The 20,545-nt window shown below is 47.0% G+C and overlaps 1 protein-coding gene across 3 annotated transcripts in view; it reads right to left on the reverse strand.

Annotated features, from left to right (window-relative positions):
• NEDD1 (NEDD1 gamma-tubulin ring complex targeting factor) overlaps window positions 1–20,277 on the reverse strand; it is a 353,825-nt gene extending 333,548 nt beyond the window's left edge. The window contains exon 1 of one of the 3 annotated variants that reach the window (XM_063927743.1): window positions 20,106–20,277. In XM_063927743.1, the coding sequence (XP_063783813.1) occupies window positions 20,106–20,145 (40 nt within the window). In that variant the 5' untranslated portion in view covers window positions 20,146–20,277. The other 2 variants (XM_063927744.1, XM_063927745.1) reach the window with 2 other exon arrangements.
• Window positions 20,278–20,545: the final 268 nt, after the last annotated feature.

The following is a 20,545-nucleotide window of genomic DNA, read 5'->3' on the forward strand; positions in this document are numbered from 1 at the left end:
ATCAGAAAACTATAGTGTGGGCTGAAAATAAGAATTTACTCACCGGTAATTCTATTTCTCGTAGTCCGTAGTGGATGCTGGGAACTCCGTAAGGACCATGGGGAATAGCGGGCTCCGAAGGAGGCTGGGCACTCTAGAAAGATCTTAGACTACCTGGTGTGCACTGGCTCCTCCCACCATGACCCTCCTCCAAGCCTCAGTTAGGTACTGTGCCCGGACGAGCGTACACGAGCGTACACAATAAGGAAGGATTTTGAATCCCGGGTAAGACTCATACCAGCCACACCAATCACACCGTACAACTCGTGATATGAAACACAGTTAACAGTATGAAACAATAGAGCCTCTCAACAGATGGCTCAACAATAACCCGATTTAGTTAACCATAACTATGTACTGTATGTATTGCAGATAAACCGCACTTGGGATGGGCGCCCAGCATCCACTACGGACTACGAGAAATAGAATTACCGGTGAGTAAATTCTTATTTTCTCTAACGTCCTAGTGGATGCTGGGAACTCCGTAAGGACCATGGGGATTATACCAAAGCTCCCAAACGGGCGGGAGAGTGCGGATGACTCTGCAGCACTGAATGAGAGAACTCCAGGTCCTCCTCAGCCAGGGTATCAAATTTGTAGAATTTTTGCAAACGTGTTTGCCCCTGACCAAGTAGCTGCTCGGCAAAGTTGTAAAGCCGAGACCTCTCGGGCAGCCGCCCAAGATGAGCCCACCTTCCTTGTGGAATGGGCATTGACAGATTTTGGCTGTGGCAGGCCTGCCACAGTATGTGCAAGCTGAATTGTACTACAAATCCAACGAGCAATAGTCTGCTTAGAAGCAGGAGCACCCAGCTTGTTAGGTGCATATAGGATAAACAGCGAGTCAGATTTTCTGACTCTAGCCGTTTTGGAAACATATATTTTCAGTGCCCTGACAACGTCTAGCAACTTGGAGTCCTCCAAGTCCCTAGTAGCCTAGGCACCACAATAGGCTGGTTCAGGTGAAACGCTGACACCACCTTTGGGAGAAACTGGGGACGAGTCCTCAATTCTGCCCTATCCATATGGAAAATCAAATAAGGGCTTTTACAAGACAAAGCCGCCAACTTTGATACTTGCCTGGCAGAAGCCAAGGCCAATAACATAACCACCTTCCACGTGAGATATTTCAGATCCACGGTTTTTAGTGGTTCAAACCAATGTGATTTTAAGAAAACTCAACACCACGTTGAGATCCCAAGGTGCCACAGGAGGCACAAACGGGGGCTGACTCTGCAGCACTCCTTTTATAAATGTCTGAACTTCAGGTACTGAAGCTAGTTCTTTTTGAAAGAAAATCGACAGAGCAGAGATCTGTACCTTAATGGAACCCAATTTAAGGCCCATAGTCACTCCTGCTTGCAGGAAATGCAGAAATCGACCTAGTTGAAATTCCTCTGTTGGGGCCCTTTCGGCCTCACACCATGCAACATATTTTCGCCATATGCGGTGATAATGAGTTGCTGTAACCTCTTTCCTGGCTTTAGTAAGCGTAGGAATGACTTCCTCCGGAATGCCCTTTTCCTTCAGGATCCGGCGTTCAACCGCCATGCCGACAAACGCAGCTGCGGTAAGTCTTGGAACAGACAGGGCCCCTGCTGCCGCAGGTCCTGTCTGAGTGGCAGAGGCCATGGGTCCTCTGATATAAATTCTTGAAGTTCTGGGTACCAAGCTCTTCTTGGCCATCCACGAGTATCGTTCTTACTCCTCGCCTTCTTATTATTCTCAGTACCTTTGGTATGAGAGGCAGAGGGGAGAACACATAAACCGACTGGTACACCCACGGTGTTACCAGAGCGTCCATAGCTATCGCCTGAGGGTCCCTTGACCCGGTGCAATATCTTTTATAGCTTTTTGTTGAGGCGGGACGCCATCATGTCCACCTGTGGCCTTTCCCAATGGTGTACAATCCTATTGGAAGACTTCTGGAGGAAGTCCCCATTCTCCCGGGTGGAGGTCGTGTCTGTTGAGAAGATCTGCTTCCCAGTTGTCCACTCCGGGAATGAACACTGCTGACAGTGCTAACACATGATTTTCCGCCTATCGGAGAATCCTTGTGGCTTCTGCCATCGCCATCCTGCTTCTTGTGCCGCCCTGTTGGTTTACATGGGCGACTGCCGTGATGTTGTCTGATTGGATCAGTACCGGCTGGTTTTGAAGCAGAGGCCTTGCCGGCCTCAGGGCATTGTAAATGGCCCTCAGGTCCAGAATATTTATGTGTAGGGAAATAACCTGACTTGACCAAAGTCCCTGGAAATTTCTTCCCTGTGTGACTGCCTCCCAGCCTCAAAGGCTGGAATCCATGGTCACTAGGACCTAGTCCTGTATGCCGAACCTGCGGCCCTCTTGAAGATGGGCACTCTGCAGCCACCACAGTAGAGATACCCTGGTCCTTGGAGACAGGGTTATCAGCCTATGCATCGGAAGATGCGATCCGGACCACTTGTCCAACAGGTCCCTCTGAAAAGTTCTTGTATGGAACCTGCCTAATGGGATTGCTTCGTAGGAAGCTACCATTTTTCCCAGGACTCGCGTGCAATGATGCACCGCTACCTATTTTGGCTTCAGGAGGTCTCTGACTAGATGACAACTCCTTGGCTTTCTCCTCCGGGAGAAACACTATTTCTGGTTTATGTCCAGAACCATCCCCAGGAACAGTAGACGTGTCATAGGAACCAGCTGTGACTTTGGACTGTTTAGAATCCAACCATGCTGTTGTAGCACTTTCCAAAATAGTGCTACCCCGACTACCAACTGCTCCTTGGACTTCGCCCTTATAACGAGATTGTCCAAGTACGGGATAATTACAACTCCCTTTTTTTGAAGGAGTATCAACATTTCGGCCATTACCTTGATAAAACACCCTCGGTGCCATGTACAGTCCAAACGGCAGTGTCTGGACTTGGCAATGGTAATCCTGTACCACAAATCTGAGGTACTCCTGGCGAGGATGGTAAATGGGGACATGCAGGTAAGCATCCTTGATGTCCCAGGATACCATGTAATCCCCCTCGTCCAGGCTTGGAATAACCGCCCTGAGCGATTCCATCTTGAACTTGAATTTTTGTGTTCAAGGATTTTAAATATAAAATGGGTCACACCGAACCATGCGGTTTCGGTACCCCAACCCGTGTGGAATAGTAACCCCGTCCTTGTTGAAGTAGGGGCACCTTGAGTATTACCTGCTGGGAATACCGCTTATTAATTGCCTCTAGCACAGCCTCCCTGCCTGAGGGAGTTGTCAGCAAGGCATATTTTAGGAAACGGCTGGGGGGAGACATCTCGAATTCCAGCTTGTACCCCTGAAATACTACTTGAAAGAAACAGGGATCCACCTGTGAGCGAGCCCACTAATTGCTGAAATTTTTGAGACGGCCCCCCACCGTACCTGGCTACACCTGTGGAGCACCCGCGTCATGGTGTGGCCTCACAGGAGGCGGGGGAAGAATCTTGATTCTGGGAACAGGCTGACTGGTGCAGCTTTTTTCCCTCTACCCTTGTCTCTGTACAGAAAGGAAGCGCCATTTGACCCGCTTGCTTTTCTGAAGCCGAAAGGACTGTACCTTTGTCTGTGAGGAAACCTGAGGTAAAATTATTTCTTCCCAGCAGTTGCTGTGGATACGAGGTCCCAGAGACCATCCCCAAATAATTCCTCACCCTTATAAGGCTCTCTATGCGCTTTTTAAGTCAGCATCACCTGTCCAGTGACAGGTCTCTAATACCCTCCTGACAGAATGGACATTACATTTACTTTGGATGCCAGCCGGCAAAATATCCCTCTGTGCATCCCCCATATATAAGACGACGTCTTTAATATGTTTTTATGTTTGGCAACTAGTATCCCTGTTTGACAGGGTCACCGACCACGCTGCAGCAGCACTATCTGCAGGTCTCAGTCTAGTACCTGAGTGTGTAAATACAGACTTCAGGATAGCCTCCTGTTTTTTATCAACAGGTACCTATTAAAGTGGCCGTATCCTAAGACGGCAGTGCCACCTTTTTTGACAAACGTGTGAGCGCCTTATCCACCCTAGGGGATATCTCCCAGCGTAACTTATCCACCTGGCGGGAAAGGGTACGCCATCAGTAACTTTTTATAAATTACCAGTTTCTTAACGGGGGAACCCACGCTTTCACACACTTCATTTATTCATCTGATGGGGGAACAAAACACTGCCTGTTTTTTCTCCCCAAACCTAAAACCCATTTTTAGAGGTGCTTGGGTTAAAGTCAGAAATGTATAACACATTTTTTTATTGCCGGGATCACGTCACGGATGTTCCTAGTGGATTGTGTATATGTCTCCACCTTGTCGACACTGGAGTCAGACTCCGTGTCGACATCTGTGTCTGCCATCTGAGAGAGCGGGCGTTTTTGAGCCCCTGATGGCCTTTGAGACGCCTGGGCAGGCGCGGGCTGCGAAGCCGGCTGTCCCACAGCTGTTACGTCATCCACCCTTTATGTAAGGAGTTGACACTGTCGGTTAATACCTTTCACCTATCCATCCACTCTGGTGTCGGCCCCACAGGGGGCGACATCACATATATCGGCCTCTGTTCTGTCACCATATAAGCCTCCTCATTCAACATGTCGACACAGCCGTACCGACACACCGCAGACACACAGGGAATGCTCTAAACGAGGACAGGACCCACAAAAGCCCTTTGGGGGGACAGAGTAAGAGTATGCCAGCACACACCAGAGCGCTATATATATACAGGGACTAACTGAGTTATGTCCCTAATAGCTTTTATATAATATACTGTATACAGTGCCAATTTTAATGCCCCCCCTCTCTTTTCCCTCTTACTGTACTGTAGAATTGCAGGGAAGAGCCAGGGAGCTTCCCTCCAGCCGAGCTGTGAGGGAAAAATGGCGCCAGTGTGCTGAGGAGATAGGCTCCGCCCCTTTTTCGCGGCCTATTCTCCCGTTTTTTATGGAATTCTGGCAGGGGTATTTACCTCATATATAGCCCCTGGGGCCATATATTGAGGTATTTTAGCCAGCCAAGGAGTTTTTATTGCTGCCTCAGGGCGCCCCCCCCCAGCGCCCTGCACCCTCAGTGACCGGAGTGTGAAGTGTGTGAGAGGAGCAATGGCGCACAGCTGCAGTGCTGTGCGCTACCTTGGTGAAGACAGAGTCTTCATGCCGCCGATTTTCCGGACCATCTTCTTGCTTCTGGCTCTGTAAGGGGGACGGCGGTGCGGCTCCGGGACCGAACATCAAGGCTGGGCCTGCGGTCGATCCCTCTGGAGCTAATGGTGTCCAGTAGCCTAAGAAGCCCAATCCGGCTGCAAGCAGGCGAGTTCGCTTCTTCTCCCCTTAGTCCCTCGCTGCAGTGAGCCTGTTGCCAGCAGGTCTCACTGAAAATAACAATTTCTAAGACTATAACTTTCTAAGAGCTCAGGAGAGCCCCTAGTGTGCATCCAACCTCGGCCGGGCACGAAATCTAACTGAGGCTTGGAGGAGGGTCATGGTGGGAGGAGCCAGTGCACACCAGGTAGTCTAAGATCTTTCTAGAGTGCCCAGCCTCCTTCGGAGCCCGCTATTCCCCATGGTCCTTACGGAGTTCCCAGCATCCACTAGGACGTTAGAGAAAAAGGTGTGAATGTATTGAACCCCGCTTGGTGAACTCGGTGAACTTGGTGAGCACGGTCTAGGTGAACACGTGCAACGGAGTGTGATAAAGCTTTGTGAAGTTGTTGTTTTAAAGGTTTTTTTTCTTGGTATTACACTCCGGCTGTTTTGGAGCACAGTGTGAAGACTCCAGTGATCCTACAACTTATAGATAGCAAGTGTCTATAAGCGGTACGATTGGACCGCACGGTTGTGTGAGCAATACGTGGCGCAACGGGATACGAAGTTTTGCATATTTGTGCGTAAATCTCGTCATCATACGCGTTGTGTTAAGCACATGCAAGCGTGATTTGTGTAAAAATGGTCTTTCAGGCAGATATTCATTGGGTACGGTAAGTTACTCCTAAAGGCCCAGGGGATATAGGCCGAAGTAGGGCCTGCACTGGCTACGCGTGTCTGCTAAATAGGACGGATCCGTGGTACTCGGAGCAGAAGAAGTTAGTGGAAGAACTTTGAGGACTTCCACCGTTAGACTACTGTGTTTGGAGCATTTTAGGAAGTTTTCCCGTGTTAAAAGGGTCCACAATGGGAGCCAAGAGCACAACACAGGTACGTTCCTCAGTCAGGGTTCAGACAGCAGAATTGAGACCCAGGGGGTCAGCTCGGTTGGTAATGTGGGGGAAGTATGGTCCCCACACTGAGACCTTTTGTGATGAATGGACACGAATGACTGTGGGGGATAAAGCATAATTTCCTGGGATAGGTAGTTTTGATCCAGAGGTACTACACAATGTAAGGATTAGAATATGCCTGCTCAAATCCAGAAAGCAAAGGGTAAGGCATACAGATTGTTTAAACTTGTGGCAACAAGAGGGGGATGTGCAAAGGGAGCTTGCTCGCACAGCAAGTTCCAAACCAGGCAGAAGCGTGAATGCGACAGCACCACCACCACCATATGTTGATGGAGAGAAGAGTGTCACCACCAATGATACAAATGTAGAGGTCAGGGAACTGCGCAGCGAATGTATTAAAACTAACGCTTGTACCTTGTACCCTGTTTTACCTTCTCCCCAAGATTACAGCAACGTAGAGGATGAGCCTAGCATGATCTCAGTCCTTGCCCTGGCTGCCACCATATACGACATAAGGGTGGGCATTGCCCAACCACCAAGGGCAGTGGCCACATCAGCCAGTGAGGGGGCAGATGAGATTGTGGCGACTGGTAAGTACGGTACTGTCCATTATACAGAAACAGTGACTCCCCGTATTGTAGAGACAAACAAGAAAGATGTGGTTGAGTTGCATCCAGTTAGGGTGATTGCAGTCCCTAACATGAGAACTGACACTCAGGGGGTGACCCCAATCGGGAACATTGCAATGTACTGTCCCTGGTCCCGTATGGAGCTGAGGTCAATTATGGCAGAATTCCCTGACCCCAGAAAGGATTTAGTCGGATGCCAGAAATATATAAGAGATTTAGGACTTTCCCAAGAACCCACAAACAGATTGGCGGACGGTGTTGCGAGCGAGTCTTCCCTCTAACATTGACATCCCAAAATGTATTACAGACTGCAACCTAGATGCAGAAGTGCCACTTACTGATGCTTACAATCAGGAGAATGTCAGGCAAATCAATATACAACTAGGTTTGTATTTCCCAGCCGTAGTTAGATGGAAAGATTTTTTCCATAAGACAGAAAGAGAATGAACTGGCATCCGAATATTTCCACAGAGCTTTGATGGAAATGGCTAAATTCACTGGGATTGAGGATATTAGAGACAATGTCAACCACAGGGAAGTAGCTGTCTCTGTATTAATGGAGGGATTGAAGGAGGCACTGAAAACCAAGGTGCAAACTTCTCTGCCAAACTGGAGGGTGACTGCACTTAGGAAATCAGCACTGGAGCACGACCATAATATCCAGAAAACCAGGGAGGCACAGGGGGAGCGGTTGATGGTGATGAGCATCCAAGCACTGGAAGGAGCACCAACTCGACCAAAACCCCAGGCCCCTGACACATGGAAAAAGCCAAGAGTTTGATATCTGTGTAAAAGGGAAGGGCATTATGCCAGCAATTGTAACAGCACAAAAAAAATCAGACCCCCTAGACAAGAACACAAGCAAAGTAATTATACACATAGAGGAGATCGGGGATCATACAGGAGAGAGTACGAGCCGCATAGAGGGGAAACAAGGAGGTACCCACCACGGGAGGACTGGCGAGCCCCCGAAGACTTACCGTTATCCCCCTCACATATCATAGCCGCCAACACCCAAAGAGTGGGTCCACGGCCCCAATAGAGGTTAGGCCACACCTGTAGTCTGCAGCCTGCGAAGCTGATCCCTGGCCCTGGGAATGAACCTGAGGTCTTGGTCAAAGTAGAAGGAACACTACAACCATTTCTTGTAGATACAGGGGCGGCCAGATCTGTACTCAAAGCTCCAATCAATTTACTGACCACGGGCAAAACAATTTCGGCAATGGGAGTAACAGGAACAGTGCAACAATACCCTTTGAGTAGACCTGCAGAGATTACGATAGGGCCCTTGCAGACCAAGCATTCCTTTTTGCTAGCTGCATCGGCTCCGACTAACCTGCTTGGAAGAGATTTATTGTGAAAAATGCGGTGTGTCATATATTGTACTCCTGAGGGTGTCTTCTTAGATATACCTGAGAATCACGTTCAAGAAGTGCAAGATATATTAGTCACCCATCAAAGGATAATGTCGCATTCTGCTGTTATAGACAAGTGTCCATCAAAGGTAGAGGAAATGATCTCATGAATACCGGGTTCCCTTTGGACCAAAGATGGACAAGACACTGGATTGATGGAGAATGTAGCCCCAGTAGTAGTACAAGTAAAAGATGGTAGGATAGCTCCAAAAATCCCTCAGTATCCTCTGATGCCAGAGGTGGAATTAGGAGTGTACCCAGTCATAGAGCGCTTGCTACAACAGAGCATCCTAGTCAGGACGTCCAGCACTGCCAATAGTCCCATCTTCCCTGTGAAAAAGAGTGGGGGGAGGGGTTACCGGCTAGTGCAGGATTTAAGAGGGGTGAACAAAATAGTTGAGAGTTAATACCCCGTAGTGCCCAATCCAGCTGTCATCTTAATGCAGATCCCCGCAACCTCTTCATACTTCACTGTCATTGATCTCTGTTCTGCCTTCTTTTCTGTCCCTCTCCACCCCGACAGTCAGTACCTTTTCGCCTTCTCTTACAGGGGAGTACAGTACACCTGGACTCGTCTCCCCCAAGGCTTCATTGACAGCCCAAGTATCTTCTCCCAAGCACTGCACGACTGTTTGTAATCCTTTCAACCTGAAAGTGGCTCAGTGCTAACACAGTATGTTGATGACTTATTGTTGTGCTCTGACTCATTTGAAACGTCCTTGGCAGATACGAAGCAGCTGCTGCTTCACCTCTCCCAGACAGGACACAAGGTTTCAAAGGATAAATTACAGTTGTGCAGTAAAAGGGTGAGGTATTTGGGGCATTGCTTGACACAAGGACAACGACACCTCACTGCTGATAGGATAGAAGCGATTCGCAACATGGCTCTGCCACAAACCCAGCAACAGATCCGCACTTTCCTAGGAATGTGTGGGTACTGCCGAAACTGGATCCCAGGGTTCTCCATACTGGCTTTACCTTTGCAAGAGATGGTCTCTTCAAACAAACCAGATCGGATTTTGTACACAGATGAGTCCAAACTGGCATTTGAGAGACTCAAACAGTGACTATTACAGGCACCTGCATTAGGTATGCCAGATTATGGGAAACCCTTTGAATTGTACGGTACAGAGAGTGCTGGGTGTGCGGCAGGTGTTTTAACACAGAAACATGGTGATGCCAGCAGACCAGTAGCATACTACAGTGCACAGTTGGACACTGTAGCACGGTCTCTCCCCACATGCTTGCGAAGTGTTGCAGCGATAGCTTTGCTAGTGAGTAAGAGCGAAGACGTAGTGTTAGGACACAACCTGACCGTCCATACACCTCATGCAGTATCAGCCTTACTGAACTCTGCCCAAACCAGACATGTCTCATCTGCGCGGTTTACAAGGTGGGAATTATCACTAATTGCCCCTGTAAACATCACCATTAAGAGATGCAGCACACTAAATCCTGCAACTTATCTGCCAAGTGTGCCTGGATAGACACAAAGGGTGGAGGATGAGAATTATGTTGGAGGATTTAGTGCAGACACTGACACGCATGACTGTATGGAATACCTCAACCAAACTCTCACTGCAAGACCTGACATCAGTGACAACCCCTTAGATGACGTAGATTTTACCTTCTACACTGACGGTAGTTGCCACAGACAGACGGACTCGGGAGACCTGTGCACTGGGTACGCAGTTGTAGACGACAGAAGTATCATAGAAGCTGAGCCCCTGAGCCCACCGCACTCAGCACAAGCTACTGAGCTGGTCGCCCTAACCAGAGCGTGTGAACTGGCCAAGGGTAAGTCAGCTAATATATACACAGATTCTAGGTACGCCTTTGGAGTGGTGCATGATTTCGGGGCCCTATGGCGCCTGAGAAATTTCATGACAGCAGCTGGCACACCCGTGGCGCATGCGACCCACATCAAAAGATTGCTATCAGCAATACAAGACCCCGACAGAGTGGCTGTTATCAAGTGCAAAGCCCACACTTACAGTCAAGACCCAGTGTCACTTGGTAACAGCCGGGCAGACGAAGCTGCCAAGACAGCAGCAAGTTCAGCCACACTAACCAACATCACACCACTGATGACATTTAACACAATAAGCACACAACAACTCATTGAAATGCAAGATTTGTGTTCCCTGCAGGAGAAGTCCGTCTGGAAGGCGAAGGGATATGGTAGAGTCTTCGGGCCTCTGGACAGATGGGCACGGTAAGCCAGTGGCCCCCAAGGCATTTCTTCCAGCCCTAGCGGAAGCAGCTCACGGCCTGACCCACTTGGGCAAGGAAGGTATGTGCAAACTGGTCAGGGCATACTGGAGTGCACCAGGGTTCTCATCTCATGCAGGTAGGAGGGCAATGGCTTGTATCACCTGCATGAGAAAGAATGTTGGCAAGACAATACCGACGGAACCATCCCATATCCCTCCTACGGACGGACCCTTCCAGGTAATACAAATAGACTTCATACAGTTACCTTACCACCCTGTAGGAATCTGAAATATGTCCTAGTGTGTCCAGATGTCTTTTCAAATTGGGTAGAAGCATTCCCCGCTGCCACAAATACTGCTACGTTCACTGCAAAGAAAATTGTGCAGGAATTTGTGTGTAGATATGGTATCACTAGAATAATTCAAAGTGATAGGGGTACCCATTTTACAGGTGAAGTCTTTCAGGTCATGTGCAAACTGATGGGTATTAATAGCAAGCTACATACTCCGTACCGGCCACAGGCGAGCGCAAAGGTGGAGAGAATGAATAGCACTATTAAGAACAAGCTTAGCAAAGTGATGGTTGAAACTGGATTGTTGTGGCCAGAGGCATTGCCACTAGTGTTGTACAGCATCAGAACCACTCCCAGGTCACCACTTAACCTATCACCCTTTGAAGTTCTTTTTGGGCGACAACCTCACGTAATGATTGACCCCCAGGATGATTTGAAATGTAATAATGAAGTGACTGTGCAATATTTGGTTAGGATGAGCCAGCAGCTCAGAAATCAACAAAGAAATCTAAAACTGGTGATTCCTGACCTACCAAACAGTAATTGTCATGACATTGAACCTGGGGACTTTGTGATGATTCTAAATTTTCTACGCTCAGGTTGCCTCATTGACAGGTGGGAAGGACCGTACCAAGTTTTATTGACCAGTACAACAGCACTAAAGGTCGGCGAAAGAGAGACTTGGGTCCACTCGTCCCATTGCAAGAAAGTTACAGACCCGGAGACAGCTCGTGATAAGGAGAAAGGTGAAGAGAACCTTGTATCGCTGGAGCAGCTATTCCGGGAGAACTAAAAAGGCAAGACTGTTGAGCGGCACCCGAGGGTAGGGAGCGGAAAGAGCAAAGAGGACTGGTGCAGCCAGAGACGGTTAACAAAGATCAAGGAAGGTTGTCGCACCAGTTTTTCTTTTTTTTCACCTCCCCCTGCATTTTTCCTTTCTTTTCTCCTTCTTATTTTCCTCCTTTCCCCTAACGAAATGGATCGGTTACAAGAGACTGCGTTTCGGGTTCTGTTAGTGACTCTGGTTTTAATAAGGACAACTTGTTTTTGTGAGCGTCCCAGAGAGGTGGAGCAAGGATCTTGAGAGTTCTGATGGAGAGTACGGGTTGGTAGGACCCCAGGATCAGCGTATCACTTTCACCAAGGATAGCATCAGAAAAAGGAAATCCACAAACCGGAACCCAACTCATCAATCACCAAAAATGTCATTTTATTGTTGTATGTACCGTTACATGTCTTCTGTTCATCTCTGTAGGGCTAGGTTAGTGAAACACACATAGTCATTAGATAATAGGGACACATAATTGCTCACACATATGGATCCCCACGATGTATCATCAGATAAATGTGCTCCCCATTTATCATATAACTCGGTGGAGTTTGTTGGACCATGTACAGACCCTTAATACGGGATGAGAAGGAATATAATGAATACTTCGCAAAACCTAGAAGCTTACACTGCACGATGATACATTCCCCGCAAGCATTTACTCATACATACACGCTTTTTCCTATCACAATAGGCCACACATTTTCTCACCTATGACTTTTTCTCTCACTTCAAGGTGCATACTCTAAACACTGTATCTATGTATTATTATGTAAATATTTTCTGCATATTAATTATGGCAGCTATTGTTGACTGCCAAAGGGTGGACTGTCGAAGTCGGAAAATATTACAAACCCGCACTACACATACAGACACCATTCAGAGTGGCTTCTGTGCGGTTGCGTATTAGCCGTGCGTGCGCAGACCCAGACGCTGCATACATTGGCTCGTGAAGCCCTGCGTATTAGCGCGGGGTATGGGTAAATACGGTGAAATACGCAAACGCATAGAAAGGCCCCCAAAGCCATGTTCCATATTCTATCCTTATAGTACAGAATTTGTACAGACTGTGTAATCTTCAAAGGCAAGTTACTGTTCACACACAAGCTAATCAAACCACACATACACATTCTTCTAAAACAATGTCTTGAATATATCAAGACATGTCTTGTTTACGCAAAGGTTTGTGATCATGAAACAGGCACCCTGATCTGTGAGGAAAGTAAATATCTCTAGTTATCCTTATTGTTTCAGAGTGTATACTGAAGACAACCAAAACCAGACTGTCATTGTTTAATAGAAACCAGGACAATAGGAGACACATATACTATACAAAGAACACAAGCCTTGCTGATACAAATCACTAACAGCTGACAACTTACATTTATATAGATCACAGGTATAACATTTATAGTCAAAACTCTTGGAATTACACACAAATATATATATATATATATATATATATATATATATATATATCTTGAGAATGGTTGGTCATTTCATGTGTAGGATCATGTTGCTTGGAGATAACATAAAGTAACCTAATGAACATGGAAATATCTGTCACACATTACATATTTCCCAAACTTAGTACAAACATTGTCTCCCCTTTCCCCTCATGCAACTTTTACTTATTTGCAAGGCACAACAAGGGAATTATACACCTTTACAGTATGCGAGGGGACAGTAACTGATCAGAGCATCATGCATGGTATCTACGTGTTCGGATAATTATGAGTAATAATCCGGTGTTGGTTTGGAGAAGATCGCATGTCGTTGCGAACAGTTATTCGCAAAGGCAGATTAAAGGTATATTTGTGTTTATTATGTACTTGGTATGCGGTGGGAATCCAGAGCTGACCAGCAGTACACACCCTTGGATCAAGGCATCACCCATCTCTTCAAACCGACCAATAACCATCCCTCCAACCAATCGGTGGAGAGTATACAACCTCATTGTATTGTATTTTGGGCAAGGGTATATAAACCTTGCACCTGGGCCAGTCACTCTCTCTCTCGCTCTAAGGTCATCTTGCCAGATCGACTAGAGGACCGGATCCGGGTTGCGCAGGCGAACAAACGTACGTATCATTGGGTGTTACTCTCTCTCTGTGACTGAATTGTATTGTGTTGTACCATTTATATTTTAACTTATTGTAATCCCCTTTTACAAATATATCCATTACTTGTTGCTGCTTTGGACCACAACATACAATCAAATACTGGTGTCGCATTCAGTTTCTGTTGAGCGTTTGTATAGTGTAATTGCCACACCTAGAGCTGCCTCGTGCTCTCAGCGTGTCGGTCTGTGTGTATGCACCGAGTGTAAGCTGCACGGCTATTCCGGCGTGTGTACGCAAAGTGCGTGCACAGTATGGGACTGTGTACGCTAACTGGGGACAGAGTACGTAGGTAAAGGATTTATTACAGCGGCCGCAGCGGCTTCAGTTACAGTGTGCAATAGGGGTTAGTGGCTGCTTTACAAGAAGTCTATCGAACTTCTCAGTGTATATTATTTTTTTTTAAACCACTGAAAACATTAGAGCAAAAGTTTCAAACATGGGCCTCAAGGCACCCCAACGGTCCAGGTTTTAAGTATTTCCATGGTTCAGCACATGGTCCTTGAGGACAGCGTTTGGGAACCTCTGCATTACGTGGAATGTTATACAGCACTATGTATGTGTACCGAAGTGAATTCTGTATTTTTCTAGCTACTTTATAGTCATTACTTACAGGCAATTTATGGTTCTCTATATATCCTCTTTGTTTCTTTGGTGCACCAATGTCAGTTATCGGTAACATTATCTCACCTAGTGCAAAAAATATTTTTTTTTGCAACCTAAGAGGACATCCCACTCCTAATAGCAGGAAATGAAAAAGAGTAAACTGTGGAAATAGAAGTACACATGACAAATCAGTCTTCTTAAAAAGAAGGAATTTGTGATAACCCCTTTCTCTGGCAAAAAAGACAGAGTAAGGGATCATCAATGCTTCATAAATAAACTCTTGGGTTATAGTACTTGGGCACTTACAGGAAGGAAAACTTAGCAGCAGGGTTGCCTGGTTTAAACCAAATGGTTTTTTTTCTTAAATAAAAAACCACTCTTTTTTTTATTATGCTATTACTAGAGGTAAGGCGCTGTGACTTATTAAAAAAAAAAAAAAAAACTATTAGACTAAGAAAAATGTTTTTTTTTTAAATAGTGTTTTTATTCAAAATGTTTAATGCCAGTGACTTGTCTGGTGCTTACGCTTAACTCAAGCACCCATGCATCTTAAGTGGTCTTTAACCAGACCTGGGTGAACTGCAGAAGATGGCCTCCAACCCTGGAGTCACCCAAGGGGAGGCCCGCCCCGTCATGCGGCAGGCTTGTCTTGTTTAGAAGCAGGCTGACGGGCCGACGCAAGACTGCTTTGTATAGGGCTTAGTGGTTTTGGGGGTATCCGGACTCCAGGTCGACAACAAAAGAGTCGACACGCCTTAGGTCGACAGGGACAAAAGGTCGACATGAGTTTTTCACAATTTTTTTCTTTTTTGGAACTTTTTCATACTTAACGATCCATGTGGACTAAGATTGGAACGGTAATCTGTGCCGAGCGGAGCGAAGGCACCATGCCCGAAGCATGGCGAGCGAAGCGAGCCATGCGAGGGGACGCGGTGCACTAATTGGGGTTCCCGGTCACTCTACGAAGAAAACGTAAAAAACATCAAAAACTCATGTCGACATTTTTCCATGTCGACCTTTTGTCCATGTTAACCTTTTGTCCATGTCGACCTAAGGTGTGTCGACCAATTGGCGTCAACCTAAGGTGTCGACCTTTTTGTTGTCGACCTGGAGTCCCAGACCCGGTTTTGGCGGCACGAGATTGTCTCAGGTATGCCTGACATTTTGCTTTCCCTTGAGGCCGAAAGGAACGAAAAGCGGTACCTTTAGCCTTCTGTGCAGAAGAATTAGTATTTGGGAGAAAGGCAGTCGTAGCAGCCGCCAATTCAGACAATTTTATTTAGGTCTTTCCCCAAACAAAATGTCCCCGTTAAAGGGGAGTAGCGCCAAGGTCTTTTTGGAGTCTAGGTCCACCTTCCTCAACCACAGAATACGGCGAGCCAGGACAGACATAGTCGACGCCTTGGCTGCCAACACACCTGCCTCAGAGGACGCCTCCTGAACGTAATAGGCAGCAGTGCTAATGTGAGATAGGTACTGTCTGGCACTGTCATATATATCCTCGGGCAGCTCTTCCTCTAATGCCTGAACCCATGCTTCAATTCCTTTTGCAGCACAAGAGGCCGCAATAGTAGGTCTATGTACAGCAAGTGTAAGGGAGTAAATAGACTTCAGGCATCCCTCCACACACTTATCTGTCGGTTCCATTAGTGAAGCGACAGTGGTGACATGAGAATCCACCGGCGGTGAATTTTCCCACTTGTTACATAACTCTGCAGGAAGAGGATAGCGAGCCAAGGCCCGTTTAGACAGAGGGAATTTCTTCTCTGGATTAGACCAGGGCTCCTGCCTGATGTCCACCAAATGGTCAGAATGGGGTAATCGATTTTTAACCACCTTCTGCCGTTTGAACATATCAGTTTTCTTAGCTACAGTAGTGGAATCCTCATTATCAGTGATTTGTAGGATTTGCTTAATAGCAACCACAATGGCAGGGACATCAATTTGCAATGAAGAATCCTCGTCAGAAACACCAGATTCAATGTCTGACGGGACAGTATGCTCCCCCTCCTCTTCAGATGAAACATCTGAGAGATTTGTGGATTGTGAGGAGGAAGCAGCCCGCTTAGATGAACCAGAGACATGAGATCGACCTGCAGTAGATTTTGCCTGACCAAGGAATGAGTTAATTGCTGCAACTAGTTTGACAAATTTTCCGCCCAAGGCGTAGTAACCATAGGGACAATTTGTGGCTGTAATGGCACAGGTGGTCCCATAGGGCGTTCCACCAGAGTACCCAGTAGGTTTGTGAATGCAGCCTAGGGTGGCCCCTGATTGGTTACAGGAGCTGCGGACTGACTGAGAGATGTATTACACAGACCATCATACACAGCTTCCCCCTCTGGTACATCTTTGGCGCATGCTCTGCATGATGCAGAAGCATCCACAGACTTACTGCCCTTCTTGTAAGACATTGTACACAAATGCAACAACAGAGCGAATTAGTACGATATAGCCAGGGAGAGTAAAATACCAACCATTAAAACCGTTAGTATGTGACTGTAGACACAGTACACAACACCAGCGATTAAAACCGGTATTATGTGACTGAGTACACAGTAGAGTACATGTAATGGGTAAATACTGTGCTGTACTAAAATATATATGACCTAACGCACCCAGTCCCTTAGGGTACAGAATATAGTGATAGATATATCTGGAAAACACTGAAAGTGAACCCACACAGCAGATACCGGCACACACAGTCACAGGTAATGCAGATTATTGTGACAATAAAACGGCACTGGGCTAGTATATGTACAAAGATAGATAGATAGATAGATAGATAGATAGATAGATAGATAGATAGATAGATAGATATTATATATAAAACACAGCACAGTCCTATAAGGGGGTATAAATCAGAAAACTCGTACAATATATCCTGTAATAGGTACACTTTTTCTTAAATAACGCTGTCTGTATAAAGCGGTGTAGTACGGCTGACCGGCGGTCTCCTGAACGCCGGTCAGCTTACCGGCGCCGGGATCCCGGCAGCATACAGACGCCGGGATCCCGGCGGGGAGGGGCGAGTGCAGCAAGCCCCTTGCAGGCTCGCTGCGCTCGCCACGCTGCGGGCTCGCTGCGGTCGCCCCCGGTTCTATTCCCACTCTATGGGTGTCGTGGACACCCACGAGTGGAAATAGTCCCTGTTGGTCGGCATGCCGACCATCGGGACAGTGACCCGTCGGGCTGGTGGAGGAGGTCATGTGACTGTCGGTCAGCTGACCGGCGGTCACATGAATACCACCCGTATAAAGACATGTAGAATACTCAAGTGTTTGTAAAGTCCCATAGCTGTATACAGGCGGCTTTACAAAGGAGACCCTGCCCTGCAGTCCCAGAGACTACCCGCAACTATGCTTAGAAGATGGCGCCCAGCGTCTTAGTCAGGGAGTGAGGGAGAGTGAGGCAGCTGCAGGGCGGGAAAATCTGCAATAGATGTCGCCCTGGGTCGGGGAGAGGCTACAGGTCAGGCCACCCCAGGTACTAGCGAGCCTTATTAAATGGGGCATTAGTACACCCAACCTGTGCTCTATTGCCCTGGTGGTCTAGTGGGGTCCCTGCTCAGTGACAGTGTCCACGCCAGTGCCGTGACCTGTCTCCCTAGGCTGCCTGGGGGACCCTCATACCTCCTCCCCGTAGCAGCCACACGAACCTGGAGAGCGACGGTGTGCCTAAAGCCGGAGCAACTCCGCCGCAAGTACACGGGAACAGGCTGCTTGGGAGGCGATGGAGCTGCAGCGCTGAAGTGTCACCATGACAAAGTTTCTGTCAGAAAAATCTTTTTCAGGGCTGCCCAGTGCAGCCCACCTGTTAAGTGACCTGCTGTCAGCAGACACCAACTGAAACTGAGCTCACAGTGCCTGCAGGCGAGGTTATAGAAGAGGCCCCAATGCATCCTTGGACAGCCTAAAGCTTTAGCCTGTTGGTGCCTCTGGATCAAGATCCACTCTACCCCGATGTTTCCCTGTGGAAACCAATATAACCTGCTGCAGACATTGGTTTTATTGAAATATGTAAATCAAAGCCTAATAACATTCTTAATGTTAGAAATCATTAAAACATGGTTGATCAAGGTTTCTAATACATGATACAATTCTTTTTTCTTTAAAATAATGGCAAATATTTTTTTTTGCTTTAAACAAAAAAGTTTTTTTTTAAAAACTGGGGGTTTTTTTCCCCAACCCTGTCTAGCAGTCTGAATTCAAGTAGTGACTCATTTTACAGGAAAACAGGGCTTCCTTATTACTGTATATAAAAGCACCTGTTAGCCTAGCATGGAAATACCGAAGCATACCACTAACGTAGAAAATCCAATAAAGTTGCCGTAAATCAAACTCACCACATCAGGCAAAACACTAACATTTAATTGGCCCAACCAAATCTCAGCTTCAGATCATGTGTACTTTATGTGCCCTACACGCTTGGCAACATGAACGATATCGTTCATAAGTGAACAATAAATCATTCATGTCGTTTAGTGTGTAGGCACCAACGATGAGCGTCCCTGCGGTCGTTCATCGTTGGTGTTCCCTCATACAGCATAGCGAGCCAATTTGGATGATGGCCGTTAATCATTGAAAACGATCATCAAAATCGGAAACATCGCCAAATACTGTAGGGCCCATTAGCCATGTATGACCCAGCGCTGATGAAAATTCACATAGGATTAAAGAAACAGAACAATTTCAGAGAACAGCTTTCATTAGAGCTTAATTCAAAATTAAAGCTTTATCTTTATTATAAAAGTGTAAACAGTGCACATTTTCCACCAAAACAATGAGTTGGTGCATCACTATAAGACGAATATCCCCTACCCTGGATAGTAAGCGCAATTACCAAGTTGTTCTGTTGTAGCCCACCACACACTGGACACTTAAGTGGAGTACACACTAGAGCGATTTCATTCTAAAACGCCATTTTGGTATGACACATTGCTTACATAACTCAGTGTGTACCCAGGATTGCGTACTAGCGATGGACGCTAGGTTTGATATGCTGCACATCAAACTTTGCATGCGTGTTTAGGCTAATGAAGGCCGGAACATGGTCATTCCGTTCTATATTCACATTGTGCCAGCGTGTACTGGCAATCCCCGCAGACGGCCATTCATTTCGATGTCAGAATGAATGCTCGTTGCTTCAGTGTGTACTCAGCCTTACAATGAGCTCTTTGGGACAGGTTAGAGCACTAGAACAGGGGATCTTAATCTCTGTCCCCAGAACTTCACATACTGTAGGTCACGTTTTCCATATCACCCAGCAGCTGCACAGGTGTACTCAGTACTCACTCCACAGGTGAAGCTAATTATTTCACTTGTGATACTGTGAGGGGACCTGGAAAACATGCACTGTTTAACGTCCTGTGAACCTCAGTTCTAGAACATAGCGTTGTACACGGATACAGTTGTGTGGCACCAGCACAGAGAGCGCATATATATATATATATATATATATATATATAGCGTGGATAATAGTGGTAGCCAATATGAGATCAAGAGAACGCAGCTAGACTTTAGGAAAGAAGCAGGAGAGTTTCCCCAATCCCGGTCGCCGTACTCTAGCAGCTCTGTATCGCACTCTCCGAGTGTGTCAGGGACAGGACGCCGCATTCAACCCTCCCGCCAAATTATGTACGTTTTCCCCCGGGGTACAGCGGGAATGCCCCGTGTTACCCGGAAAAGAAGGCCGGGACGCGCTCAGCCTGTTGCCTGGAAACCCGGGGATCCCGTGGCCGTGTCCTCCTCACCTGGCAGTCGCGCTCTTCCCCCGCCTCCCCTACTTTGCATCCCGGGCAGTGACGTCACACCACCAGAACCAACTGTTGCCCGCGCGCTCTCGCGCTCAGGCTGCGTGCTCGATCTCGTGGGACGTCAGCGATGCGTGCCACTGACTGGCTTCAACTTTCTTGTTTTTTGGACGGAGGGGGATAAGGTACAAACTTGTAGACGTTGGGCCCCTGTACCTAACATCCCTTGTTCTACAGTACTGTAGCTAACGTTTAAAGATAACATAAAATATACTTAACCAGATTGTGGCATCTATCCAGTATGAACTTTTTAAATTTGTTTTAAAAGTTTGTTTACAAGAAAAATAATGTTTCTCTAACGTCCTAAGTGGATGCTGGGGACTCCGTAAGGACCATGGGGAATAGCGGCTCCGCAGGAGACTGGGCACAAAAGTAAAGCT

The sequence above is a fragment of the Pseudophryne corroboree genome, chromosome 6 (genome assembly GCF_028390025.1).
Source record: "Pseudophryne corroboree isolate aPseCor3 chromosome 6, aPseCor3.hap2, whole genome shotgun sequence".
Taxonomy (NCBI): domain Eukaryota; kingdom Metazoa; phylum Chordata; class Amphibia; order Anura; family Myobatrachidae; genus Pseudophryne; species Pseudophryne corroboree.